Raw genomic sequence first — 12095 nt, forward strand, 5'->3', positions numbered from 1 at the left:
TTTTCTCGAGCGGATGGCACCGCGAGCGTGGACTACGAGGTCGCGCATAAGCCACAATCGTACCATTGTGACGGTAAAGGTCCAGGGGCCTGGCCAGGAACTATCCAACAGGGCCATGCTACGGCCGCGAGTCGAGGCTGGCCAGCGACCAACATCTTTGCCAATGTTTCGACGATGCAGAAACGCTGACGCGGTGTGACAATAATTCCACGTGGTTGAATCCCGACAAACGTATTAAACTCAGGCGGATGGCTTGCGGACGACACAAAGCTGGACTCCAAGGTTGATGCTCGCTAGGCCCAAAGCAGCTTGGCGCACCAGATTCTGCGGTCTGCACCGGTCTGGACCGCACCCACGGTCGTCGCCGACACTACACAACAAGCCTTTAAGGTTGTCCGGGTTGAGCATTACGCACACCACGCTATCCTCTTCGGCTCGAACTTCGGCTCTGTTGTCTGTGTCGAATGTGGCTCTGCATACCTGGCTTCCCACGCCCCATCTCCTGCGGCTTGCACCATGATGCGGCTCCTACGGTCGCCCTGGCCTTCCGGAAGAAGCCTGCGCTACTTTTGTCTTGCCTGTCTCGATCCAGATCTACTCCTCCTCTGCGCCCTCAGTCCTTAGTCGGCCCGGTTCGCCAATCCCATCAGCCGGTTCGTGTCGGAGTGGTCTTGCACTACTTCGGATGGTCCCTTGGATGTGCTTCCAGACATGAACAGACGTGATCTCGAGCTTGGCCTGTGTCGTCGGCCAGCCCCGCATGTTGAAGCATCGTAGTACTAGTGCGCTCACAATGCGAACTTGCAGCCAGCCAGACGTCTTCTGAGCGCTTCGCGGTCCGGGTCCTAGGTCTACTAGCCTGGGTTGGAGACCAACCTGGTCTGAGGACGGTGATGCGGACTAATGCAGACTGCAGCTGCCTCGTGGAAGCCTCCCCTGTGGCGAACGTTTTACGTAGTTGCCAGCTGAACACATACATTATTATTATTGTCATTGCACTTTGCCAATACCTGTGCTGCCGACAAGCCCCATGCTGCACGTAGTGCTTTTGCCGCTCTTGCGATTGTTCTTTTTCGTGCCAGAGCAGTCCATCTGAAAGATGTCTGGCCTTGAGAACCTCGACGCCACAACGCCTTGTTCTAGGCGGTTTGCGGGATAGCGTTAATGCCTTACTCGATGTCCGAGAGTAGATGACCAATCGGTCTATGCACATAAGTCAGTCTTTTGGCTTTTGGCGTCCGCTGTCCGTGGCGAATATTTTGTGAACTCAGTCTAGCGTCTAGTTCTAGTCTCGCGTGGCATCTGCCCTCATCGGCGAGTGCTGACCAGCTAGACATGGCTACACAAGCGAACCTAACTTATGCCGCATGCGCAAAGAGAGCTGTAAATCAAACGATCACTGCAGCGGTACGTCTGCATGAATCAAGAGTGATGAGCGTGAATGCGGAAGGAAAATTGCCACCGTGCCTAAAGCCTTTTCGAGTTGTTCTAGGTATGCGCCGCTCGGAAGAATGCCCAACTCCGGCAAAATACTTCATACTGCTCCTCCACACATATGTTCAAGCCACTTGATCAAAACTCTGCTCCCAGCTGATGGCTGTTCTACCCACGTTGGGGTCCCGATCCTGCACCAGCTGTGCACCCATGTCCCTTGAACCAGATACATCCTTCGTTAATCTAGCGACGCAACAAGCGCCACTCCTAAGTCAGAAAAACTTCCTCCTAGGCTGTGATCCGTGCATGGAATTCCTGCACGATGCTGCATGGCTGGCATCTTGACCGCTGAATACGCTTTTGGTTCTTTGTGCTAGAATGTAGCTCTCTGCCCTGCACAGATTCACTGGCCAGGCGGTTTTGTCCAAGCTCTTCCCACACATGGTCTCCATCTTCTAACATCGGGCGGGCACACGCATGGTTATGCAGGCTTTCGGCCGGCCCAAAATGCGTACAACCTATCCACCAACCTACTGCAGCCACCATGAAGCGATAAGAAGCATGGGGTACGGCCCTCGCGCGTTCTATGGCGTCAGCGGGCAACCAACATGGGTCCACTAGTAGTGGCATATTCCGATGCGCAGCAGTTGAAAGGAGTGTTACTATAACACCTCCGTCATAAGGACTGGTCTGCTTTTTGATCGCTGGCTCCGGAATACTTTTCATCATTGACTTTTTTTCCACATGATGAGACATCTGCCATACTGTCGACCGTCATTGTAGTTGTGCCTTTACGCCTGCTACAGATTATTAGTCGTCACGCTGCTGCACGCTGAAAAGCCAACGCTATGCTCGCAACCTCACTGGGTAAGTCTCCCAAGCTACCTGGCCGATCCTTTCCCCCCTCCCGCGCGTTCAATTCCGAGCCTCTGGCTCAATGCATGCCGGAGAACGAATGCTACGGCTGTACGAGATCTCCACAGCTCAGGCTCAATTCGTGTGCTTTTTTGCTTGCGTTGCTGTCCTCTCCTCCCCACCGAAAAACCACTCTAACGGCGACCCCATCACATGATACTTTACCCAGTCTTTCTCCACGCAATACATGCTGACACTTGTGTGAAAGCTCCGCTAGCCATCGACCAAAGGTTTCAACCACGTCCTATCTTGGAGTACCGGCCTCCCCACACACATCAACCTGGCGTAGCACTACCGTCTGTTCACGCTATGGCCTTGCCGTCCATTCCCAGGCTATCACAAAGCAAGTCCAAGGGAGAGTTCTTCGAAAGACTTGGGTGGGATGAGAATGATGAGAGGCACAAACGGTTGTACCAGATGATGATGGTACGTCCATGTCTTCCTCGCTCTTTTAGCTCCGTGTGAAGCTCATCGCCCTGGAAGGAGGAGGCCGCTGCAGGCCGTGCCAGGACAGTCCAGGATAGAAACAACCTGACCCCTCAGACTCGAGATGACCCACGTGTTGGGGATGGCCCATATTCTTCCGCAATGATCACTGAAACTGCTCGATACCGTGAGATCCAGAGCATCTACAACGCTGCTTCCCCCGAGACCAAGTGGTGGTACGACCGAGGCATCACGTCCGACAGCGGATGGGACAACTGGATCATACGCTGGTGCCTGTGGCACGTCTTCAGGTACCGAGATGATCGCAACCGTAATCGACGGAGTCCTCAAAGGAACCAGGAAGCTTCAAGCCGGACCAACTTGGCCTGGTCTCCTGCGCAAAGTTCAAGCCAGACGCAGGCTTCCTGGCAACCTTCCTACAACAATCAGCCGGGTAAGTCCTTTTACTCTTGGAAACGCAAATTCGTCATCGCTTCTGCAAGCTCGCTGGGTGGCTCAGGCTGATTCTGATTTAGCGGCGGCAGCAGAAGTGCGTACGCGGTACGACCCGGTATACGATCGAACCAGTTACGAGACAGTTCATCCACAGTGATGCTGATGACACAGCCGTGACTACGATGCTCTATTGTTCACCTTCAGCTACCGTCAACGATGCGAAGAATACCCACGATGTCACAGGTCATTCCGTGGAACACTACCCCCAACCAAGATACCCTCCGGAGCACGAGCACCCAGAATCCCCATCGCAATGCTATGTGACGGGGTATTCGTCATCTCCGGTCGCCATAGAGCGCGAGCGTACGACCCTAAAATTCAGGTCTATCAGTGGAGGTCACTTCGCAATCTTGTTAACCTTTCACTGAGATGAACCCTACGACTCTAAAACTCAGTGGCAATCCTCTTTGTTTGAGCAGGAGTTCATCAAGCTAGTAAAGTGTTTCAAGTGTGGTTTACTTTAACATAGTATTAGTATTATGACTTTATGACATCCCTTACACTTGATGACCAATGTTATCTTTCATTGAGAGCCCTCTTGCTCTTTCTGAACCCCTTCATCTTGACTTATGACGCATCACGGGTTGCATAGTGAGGTTGGGATCGGTTGTGCCTACTGCGTTTGGGGACGAGGTCTAGGCACACGTGCATTCCAGGGCCCAGACCCAGACGTGCAGATCATCTCTACTCCATGTGCGTGTTTTTGAAGAGAAAGCCTCCGGCACCCAGCTATCTTCTAAGTTTGTTAGCTCTGGCTCTCCTTACTTGAGAGAATTGGACGTGCTATGTCCGAACGGTTGTGAAACGGCCATCCCGTCTACATTGATAGGAAGCCATGAGGCAAGACGGCTGCGAGAATCGTACGTGGTGGCGTGAGTTTCCGTCCTTGGACGACCTTCGTGCTCTACGGTCCTATTAATGGAGGTGAGAGAGCGTGCGATGTCCGTCTGCTGCAGGCAGTCGGAAGCACACTGACATGTTCATGAGCAGCAGCAAGCCTGGAAGGAACAGTGGTGGAGGGAAGGACCATATTAAATACAACTTGCAAGAACTTCTCACGTGCCTCTGCCCCGTAAGGCGTGTGATTGACCTTTTTCATGCTTTCCGCCCAGGCCAGAACCTTCGGAGCTCAACACTAAAGGCAACGATTAGAGCCACAGCCAATGGTAGTCGAGCACGAAGGGCTTGAAAAAGCCTTAGTCCCACATGGAATGGGGTAATAGCCTCAGGAGGATTTGAACAAGAGCGTGGAAGTAAGAGCGTGGGAATTGCAGGTTGAAACTGGATGGAGGCATACTAATAAAGCCTAGGAGCCTGGTTCTGCTGGGCGGCCACGGGCCACAGTCTCACGCTGGACACGAACGCTGGCGGCAGGCAGAAGATCACACAGGGGCTCATGATGGCTCTTGCGTCTTAGCCTTACAAGATCAGCACCGCAATAACTGATTGTCGCTTCACGATGTCAAGCGTACGAACTCAAAGCAGGCCAAAGCATTACGGCAGGGAAGGCTAGGAAGCGCCCGTGCCGAAGTAGTCATGGCAAGTAAGAGAGCCGAAGTTCGGAGGAAAGGAGAGATTTGAACTGTGAATCAGAGACGCAGTGACGCTGAGCGCAAGACCACGGAGCACATTCCCGCGCAGAGGGCGATCGTTCCAAGAGCTGGGGAAAACAGCGGCCAAGCGAAAGACACTGGGCCCGGGGACCCTCTCCCCAAGGCCGAGTCAGGTCCTCGTGTTTCTAATCATTCTGTTTTCTAGAACACGCAACGAACACCGTCGTGGCGAACCTTTTGGATAGTCAAACGTGTGCATTCCATTCACTTGGATTTCGGGCCTAGACCCTATGCTATACCACTTTTGGACACAACCAACGTTCTTAACGCTGATCTCGATGTTGATCTCCCGATAAGCTAAGCCTCTTTGGGAAACACCATGTGCTTCGAAGCCAATCGCAGCGACCATCATCCAGCTCAAGACCATCTACAGTTGACGGCAATAGTACTCCAGCCTGCAACCAGTTCATTTGGCGCGAAACCGTTAAACGACCCACATTCCCGGCACTCTCGAGGCCGCTAGCGACCATTCAACCCCACTGCCAACGCACGAAGCACCATCTGCGCCCTCTGTCCCCACATTTTGCGCGTCTGGAACACTCCGCCATGCTGTAGTGTGCCAGTTACAATGCGTCCGTATTCATGTCTTTGTTGATTCCCTCAACAAGTTTTGGACCATCATCATCAATACCTGCACTACGTCGCATGCTGGTTCACACGAGCCTCACGGATACGTTGTTACACTGTTCATTTGCTGAGCTGCCTGCTTCGCAAACGCGCGCCGATACTCGTCCTGCGCAAAGCTGACAGCTTGCTGCGTTGATGCAAGCATTTCATACACAGCTTGTTTTCCACCTGGTACCCGTGACCTGTCCATCCGCCTTCGCTTGTTGGCAGGCATATTTCGTTCCATTTCTTGAATCTGCTCCAGCTGTGCCTGCCTCTCCTGTTCAGCCTGATCCGCAACAGCATCGAACCGACCTTTCGAGTTTTGCAACGTTTCCACGAGAAACTTGACATCCTCCGCACGGGTGACGTCGCCAGAAAGATACGCACCCCAGAAGTAGTGGAGGAAGTCAACAGTTGTTCCATGCGCCATGACAGCTGCTTCCTTAACCTTATTCGACACGTTCTTTTGAGCTATCTGATCCGGCGTCGTGTGCGAAGCGCGTAGCTTGATACTTTTCATCATGCTTGTGGTCGCTTTCAATGCCTGCCGCTCGTCGTTATCTTCCAACTCGACCGGCAAATTAGGTTCGACCTTCAGATTTTCTCGAACATGTCCCAACGCTTTGAGAACATCACCTGGGCGTAGGTGAACAGCTCCGTTGGCGCCGTCAGACGGAGCAATATGCCGATGATCCGATATGTTAAGCAGCACGCGATTGTCTTTGTCGTTCCGTTGCAAATCTCGAAGCATCAACTCATTGTACGTCTCTTCATCCATACCAACAGGTCCATGAGCGTCGTTATCAGAAGGAGCCACGTTCACTAAGAGTCGTTCGCTCATGTTATTCAACGTGCTTAAAATGGGGTTTCGACCATTAAAACCAGGTTGCATTGTAAAATCTGGTGCATTGCCAAACTTCTGGCTGTGATTCTGCTCGTTGCCCTCCATATCGAGAAATCGAGGAATGTGATCAACGGTAAAATGCTTCGGTCGCGATCCCGTTTCCACTAAATCTAGGTAGCGGTCAAAGTGTGGGTGCTCATAATCTTGCTCCTTGATCTTCTCGCCTTTCATCTTCTTGTACAAGCGACTATTTACCCAGTCACTCCAGAATTCTTCCTCCTTTGTAAATACTTTCTTCTTGAACAACTCGTTGTGAATTTTCACCATGAATGGATACTGCGTGAAGATCATTCTGAACTTTGCGGGTGTGAAGTCGTATCGAACTATTCCATCTGGATGTCTGACTGGCTTGATGTCTGCAATGACATTGTATTCGCCCTTCTTCTGTGCCTGCTCTGCAGCATAGGCTCGCAGTAGATGAATCCGACTTGACCAGAATTGCCGTGACAACTGCCCCGAGGTCATGGATGCAGGCTTATCTCGCATTGCCTGCGCCAATCGCTCTCGCAGTGAAGGGTTTTGCTCGGTCAATGCCTTTTGGAAGGCCACATTAGACAATAACTCGGCGTCAGGGAAGCTATCCTGAGAAGTTTCTTTATTCACATGAGACGCAGCCTGCGCTATAGATATAGAGTCTGCCTGTCCTTGCCCTCCGGGCGTAGGCGCTGGGCTAGGTGTTACTAATGACGATACCGTGCCGGCTCTCTGTGCCTCCATAATCTTCTTAAGAGGCGCAATGAATGCGTTCATTTCATCGCGAGCGGTTGTAGCCGAGGAGAAAGTAAAGTTGAATGTCTCGGGCGCCGCCGTGCCAGAAGCCTGCACGAACAGTTTTAACACAGCCTTTGCGCTTGTCGCTGGTGTCTGCTGCAAGTTCGTCAATTGCTCGGTAGCAATCGTTACATTTGAAATGCTTCCTGGCGTGTTTGGCGACCATGTGATCATCTTGCCATCGCTTGACAACGACAGCTCGCCATCCTGCTTCTTGTATTGCGCGGCGCCTTTGGCGCGAGGTAATGCCATTGCAGCACAATGTTCAGCTTCGTTTGCTATACTTCACTGACGTCCGGGCTGATACATGCCTTGTGGCTGCCTAATATTGCCTTGTTGCCTTCGCCAAGTTCGTCCAGCGCGTCGATGTAATCATGGCATTTGCTTCCATTTTTCTTCCAGCTAGATTTGAGATTTCTTTTCAACATGAAGAAGCTACGTTGAGCTGCTGTGGTTAGAAAGAATAATCTCTTTTCCGCTAACATTTCGTGTCATTTCAAAAACATGTTTATATGTTGCACCAACAGTATTAAAACATTTCCATGCGTTGAAGCACCTAAGCTGGAAAGCCCAAATCGCGGATATTAGCATGTTAACACTTTTCTTAGTTTGGGCTTACGTAAACCTATTACGGCTGGAAAGACAACTTATGTACACACTGCCATCGTCTTGGGCGCCCTCCATACATGAAATTTTCATTGACTCATCACAACAAGAGCAATAGATTTGCGGAAAACCGAGCTAAGCAATCAGAATGTTTCCAGTACTTGGATCAATCTTCGATGAAATGTGGCGAGAAAGAGAGAGTTAGGCTGTAGACGTCGAGATCCTGACAATAACATTGGAATAATACTCCAGACCCCGACACTCTGCTGACTCCTTTCCGGCGCAGCCCCTCCAAAAAGTCATGCATCAGTAGTATCGTGACCAACTTGATTCGTGCAATTTTACATATTCGCCGATAGGTCACCCAAAGACGTTTTCACTCGTGCAGGAGAATGCTGCAAGACGCTGATCCTCAGCCCAAAGGCCCGCGGCAAAGGAACACTCGGAACCAGATCATGCACCTCGTCCCAGAAAGCTCTCGAACGCATTCACCCCAATTGTACAGGGATCAACTATTGTCCGTGCACTGTTCAGAACACGTTGGTCCTCAAAGTTTGCTTTCGCGATCGACTTTCTGCAATGCACCGCTCATGTACGGGCCTTCTTCGGGCGATGCAGTAGGCTCGGGCCCATGCAGTACGAACTCTCGACCTCCGCGTGTGCTCCACCATGCCACACAGACTTGGGATCGGTCCGGATCCATCTCGCCTGAAATGAGAATATCCCAGAGACGCTTCTTGCATTCTTCGCGCATCATATTGTCCGTGATCTTGTGCATGAGATCAGCGCATATAGGGAGCCATTCTTCGAGTAAATCTAGTGGAAGAAAAGGTAAAGCATCCAGTAGTGTAAGAGTGAGAACAGCCTGTTCGGAAAGTGGTATCTGTGTGTCTGGTGTAATCTTGCCCTGAGGTGTGAGCTTAGGAGGGAGCGGGGATGTGGGAGCATGCACTGCACGATAGTACACAAGTTCGAGGAGGGTCGCCGGTAGGTCTGGTTGGGTGGCTGATAAGGCAGAGGGGGGTGCGGTAACACGCAGAAGCGTCTTGAACGCTAGGCGAAATTGTCGCGGGGATAGATTTTCTGGAAACACGCTGAAGAGTGCGTCAATGTAGAACGCTAGATGTTGGCCAGCTACGGCCGCACTTTGTGGAGCTGAAAACACTGCGAGCATGACGCTATGCGCTGCTTCGAAAATGGGCAGAAGGTAGTCACTCCCACCTGAAGCCAGATATGGTATCGCGGCAGAGACCAAGACGTCCTCGTTCGTTTGTGCAGACAAGACAAGCGTGAAATGCTCCGCCGTATTCAGGAAGTACAGATCAAGACAACGCTCAAGTGGCGAAGTTGGGATCTGGCCAAGTGTAGAGGGCCGAATCTTTTTCAGGAAAGCATCAGCTTGAATTGGATAATTGCTCAGAATATCGATTGCTGTGAGGTACACAAATGTGTACTGAGAAAAACTCTCCGTACCCAAACGTGATGAAATGAAGTACAGGTGCCGCAAGCTGTGTAGGACCTGGCATACTATAACCGGAGCTACCGCATCTGCAGCGAGAATAGGGTCATTAAGGATACGTCCAACGGCACCACGTAGTACTATGACCAGAGAGAAAAGTGTTACGCGTAATAATTTCCACAGTCCTGGTATACTAGTCTTGAGTGATTCCTCAGAAAACACCTGCGTCTCGATGTGGGTATCGATGCTGGACAACCGGCATTGTCGCCATTGTGTGAGCAGAGACTTTGTAAACCCGGCCAGATCGTCGATCATCGTCTGGATTGCCCATGAATTGGATGCATTCTCCACGGCGTGGGAGATCAGGCGTGCCAAAGGACCCAAAGAAGTGACCAGAGGTCTTCCTAATATCTTTTCAATTTGTGCATATGATATGGAGTTTGTTGGCCAATTCAACGACTTGTTAGGCAACTCCACGACATCTAGATCGATAGCGCCGAGAAAGTAAGCAGCCTGCAGACCTTCCGACGAAAAGAACGCGCTGCCCACAAGAACCGGTAGCAGCAGGTCGTAGTCGAGTTGCGAACGCTCGTAGTCTGAGAGCATCGGGAAGCTGTGATTAAGTGCCAGGGTTATACACTGGGCACCAAGCTCGTCGCTGCTGCGGACTTCTAGAAGCGCAAGATTGGTAGCCTGTATAAGTGCGTGCTCCAGTGTACTCCGCATAGAGGATGACAGGCGTTCGTCTTCGACAGGACCACTTCCAACAAGGAGTCCACCCAGCACCATCAAATGCCGCCATCTGGACGAGCGCTCGTCAGCGCCTTTGATTATAGCTCTCATCCATTCTTCTCTTGGCAGAGGGTTCTCAACAGGTGAGAAAGTGGTGTAATCCCGCGTCTGATCCCTCGATGCTAGTTCATCCTCCTTTTTGAGTACAGCAAGCAGAGCCGAGTGAAAAACACCCATAACACGCAAACACGTTTTTAAGCCCTCCGGTCGCTGCCATATTGCTGGAGCAGACAGCAATTGGGACGTGAGCAATGTAATGTTGAGTGGATTGTGGAGCGTCGTTAAGAGCGAAGCGGCTGTAGACAATAGCCTTGGAGTGGTCAGCGAACAGCCTTGGAAAACGGACAACAGTACGCACCTAGGGGTATCTTGCTGATCTGTGTAGGTCTGGAGCGACCTCAACAAAGTTTGCAACAGCCTGTCAGCTGGCATGACGCTTTTGTTCTATATCGTATCATTCGCTTGGGCTAAAGCATTACAAAGTTGCTGGTGAACCTGTCGCCTGGCGGAGTCGCGACGAAAGAATACGTGCCGAGGTCATTGCACTACCAGATCAAGCCTAGCGCCGATCTCTACCGCAGATTGGACGTTACGTTTGCTGTACATTGCCATGTGTCTTGAGCTTGAGATTCTCTTTACTTTCGCATTTTTGTCCAGCTTTCTTATCGACTATCCGATGCTATTGTAATGCCAACTATGTACCGGCTATTGGCCGACGAATTCCCGAGCTGGTTTCCTTGAGCGCGTATCATTAGCCATGAGGTGAGTTGAAGCATTGCTTCATCATCTCGTCGAAATAATTGGCTCACATATACAAACAGTTTCTTTACGAATCTCGCGCCGACAAATCCGGCTCCGTAAGTTTTTTTTTTCTTTTTTTTGACCGTATTTTCTCATCATTATCCTCAGCTGACTCAAGCCTAGCTTGGACTATGTGACGCCAAGTTTTCCGTCACTGTACTGGCCTTTCCCGATCAGCGGTATTCAGGCCAACTATCTATACGACACAACAGCTATTTGGCGCTTCACTGTACTATGGACTTTGTTGTTTTATGCTGCCGTCCACCTAGTTGCCGCCGCTTATGCGATGGTGATTCAACGGAAGAACTGGAAGGTCATATGGATCGTGCCTCTTGTGTACGCTGTCATGGGCGGCAGCGAAGCTTTCATTGCCGGTAGCATCACCGGAGGGCTGTGAGTAGAGACTATTTCCTGGATCTCTGTTTTGCATTGAGCGACTAATTTGTCTTGGCTAGTGTTGGCGCCGTCTATACTGCAGGATATTTTCGAATGTCTACATGGATTCCTTTCGTCTGGGCACTCATCAACACTCTGGTTCTGATACTGTCCTCTTTTGCGATTCAAGGTGGACTCTAGATGAAGCTCTTCTAATTGCCAGAGCTCATCACTGCGTCAAAACAAATGACGTATGTTGCAGCTTGACACTCATTGGCCTGAAAAGCTGCCACTCTCAAAACGTGCGGATAGAAAACTGCCCAAAAGGGACCGTAATCTTAAATTACTTAGGATACACCTCGTCGCACATTCGTGGGTACTACCCGGGAATGGTCGTAGCTAAGAGGCGGAATAATACCTACATACCGGGTTCAATCTGATCAGCCAAAGGTCATAGCTGATCCCAGTTACTTCGAACTATGTGGCAACCCTTTCACGCCTGCCGTGGCTATCAAGTAGCTGCAAAGCCGGTTTGCGTACATGGGAAAAACTCTACGAAATCGATTAGTTCTTGGCGGCGCGACATTGGCTCCGCAAAACACTAATATATGTAAGATGGCTGCAAGTAATACTAAAGCTTTCAGTGGTATCACACTATCACGCAGCTACTATGCTACCAATTCTCCCGTGCAGACATGAGGAGGTATTTTGATGCAATTGAGATCACTGCTTAGAATTTTTTTTAATAGCATATAATAATCCTTTCTTTTATCTTTATCGACAATTGAACTTAAATATCTTGAGAAGCGGAAAATTAAGTCTCCGAGGAGGTTCTTGCAGAGAATAGTCGGTTCGCTTCCCATGTTTTTACTCG

General features: G+C 50.7%; 4 protein-coding genes across 5 annotated transcripts; 2 read left to right on the forward strand and 2 right to left on the reverse strand.

Annotated features, from left to right (window-relative positions):
* Positions 1-2072: 2072 nt before the first annotated feature.
* PV09_06229 lies at positions 2073-3847 on the forward strand. 2 transcript variants are annotated; one of them, XM_016359832.1, is made up of 4 exons: positions 2073-2301; positions 2558-2775; positions 2833-3229; positions 3312-3847. In XM_016359832.1, the coding sequence occupies exons 1-4, from the start codon at positions 2283-2285 to the stop codon at positions 3386-3388; spliced, it is 711 nt and encodes a 236-aa protein (XP_016212280.1). In that variant the 5' UTR covers positions 2073-2282; the 3' UTR covers positions 3389-3847. The 2 variants fall into 2 exon arrangements, with proteins under 2 accessions (XP_016212280.1, XP_016212279.1); XM_016359831.1 differs by lacking the exon at positions 2073-2301 and having other exon boundaries at positions 2456-2775.
* A 1250-nt stretch (positions 3848-5097) lies between these two features.
* PV09_06230 (uncharacterized protein) lies at positions 5098-7452 on the reverse strand. The gene has a single exon (XM_016359833.1). The coding sequence runs from the start codon at positions 7438-7440 to the stop codon at positions 5569-5571; it is 1872 nt and encodes a 623-aa protein (XP_016212281.1). The 5' UTR covers positions 7441-7452; the 3' UTR covers positions 5098-5568.
* A 294-nt stretch (positions 7453-7746) lies between these two features.
* On the reverse strand, positions 7747-10533 carry PV09_06231 (uncharacterized protein). The gene is made up of 2 exons (XM_016359834.1): positions 10404-10533; positions 7747-10355 (listed from the first exon to the last, which is right to left on the reverse strand). The coding sequence occupies exons 1-2, from the start codon at positions 10475-10477 to the stop codon at positions 8342-8344; spliced, it is 2088 nt and encodes a 695-aa protein (XP_016212282.1). The 5' UTR covers positions 10478-10533; the 3' UTR covers positions 7747-8341.
* A 145-nt stretch (positions 10534-10678) lies between these two features.
* PV09_06232 (uncharacterized protein) lies at positions 10679-11970 on the forward strand. The gene is made up of 4 exons (XM_016359835.1): positions 10679-10807; positions 10867-10902; positions 10970-11239; positions 11302-11970. Exons 1-4 carry the CDS (start codon positions 10803-10805, stop codon positions 11420-11422), a joined length of 432 nt encoding a protein of 143 aa, XP_016212283.1. The 5' UTR covers positions 10679-10802; the 3' UTR covers positions 11423-11970.
* Positions 11971-12095: the final 125 nt, after the last annotated feature.

This window comes from Verruconis gallopava, assembly GCF_000836295.1.
Source record: "Verruconis gallopava strain CBS 43764 unplaced genomic scaffold supercont1.21, whole genome shotgun sequence".
In the NCBI taxonomy this organism is placed as follows: domain Eukaryota; kingdom Fungi; phylum Ascomycota; class Dothideomycetes; order Venturiales; family Sympoventuriaceae; genus Verruconis; species Verruconis gallopava.

Excerpts from the sequence above, each read along its gene's own strand:
- PV09_06229 (XM_016359831.1), top strand. The coding sequence starts at position 2,503 with ATGATACTTTACCCAGTCTTTCTCCACGCAATACATGCTGACACTTGT. Across the intron at positions 2,776-2,832 it reads GGTTGTACCAGATGATGATG|GAGGAGGCCGCTGCAGGCCG; the intron begins GTACGTCCATGT and ends TCGCCCTGGAAG. Across the intron at positions 3,230-3,311 it reads TTCCTACAACAATCAGCCGG|CGGCGGCAGCAGAAGTGCGT; the intron begins GTAAGTCCTTTT and ends ATTCTGATTTAG.
- PV09_06231 (XM_016359834.1), bottom strand. The coding sequence starts at position 10,477 with ATGCCAGCTGACAGGCTGTTGCAAACTTTGTTGAGGTCGCTCCAGACC. Across the intron at positions 10,356-10,403 it reads GATCAGCAAGATACCCCTAG|GCTATTGTCTACAGCCGCTT; the intron begins GTGCGTACTGTT and ends GACCACTCCAAG.
- PV09_06230 (XM_016359833.1), bottom strand. The coding sequence starts at position 7,440 with ATGGCATTACCTCGCGCCAAAGGCGCCGCGCAATACAAGAAGCAGGAT.
- PV09_06232 (XM_016359835.1), top strand. Across the intron at positions 10,903-10,969 it reads GCGCCGACAAATCCGGCTCC|CTTGGACTATGTGACGCCAA; the intron begins GTAAGTTTTTTT and ends ACTCAAGCCTAG. Across the intron at positions 11,240-11,301 it reads GGTAGCATCACCGGAGGGCT|TGTTGGCGCCGTCTATACTG; the intron begins GTGAGTAGAGAC and ends TGTCTTGGCTAG.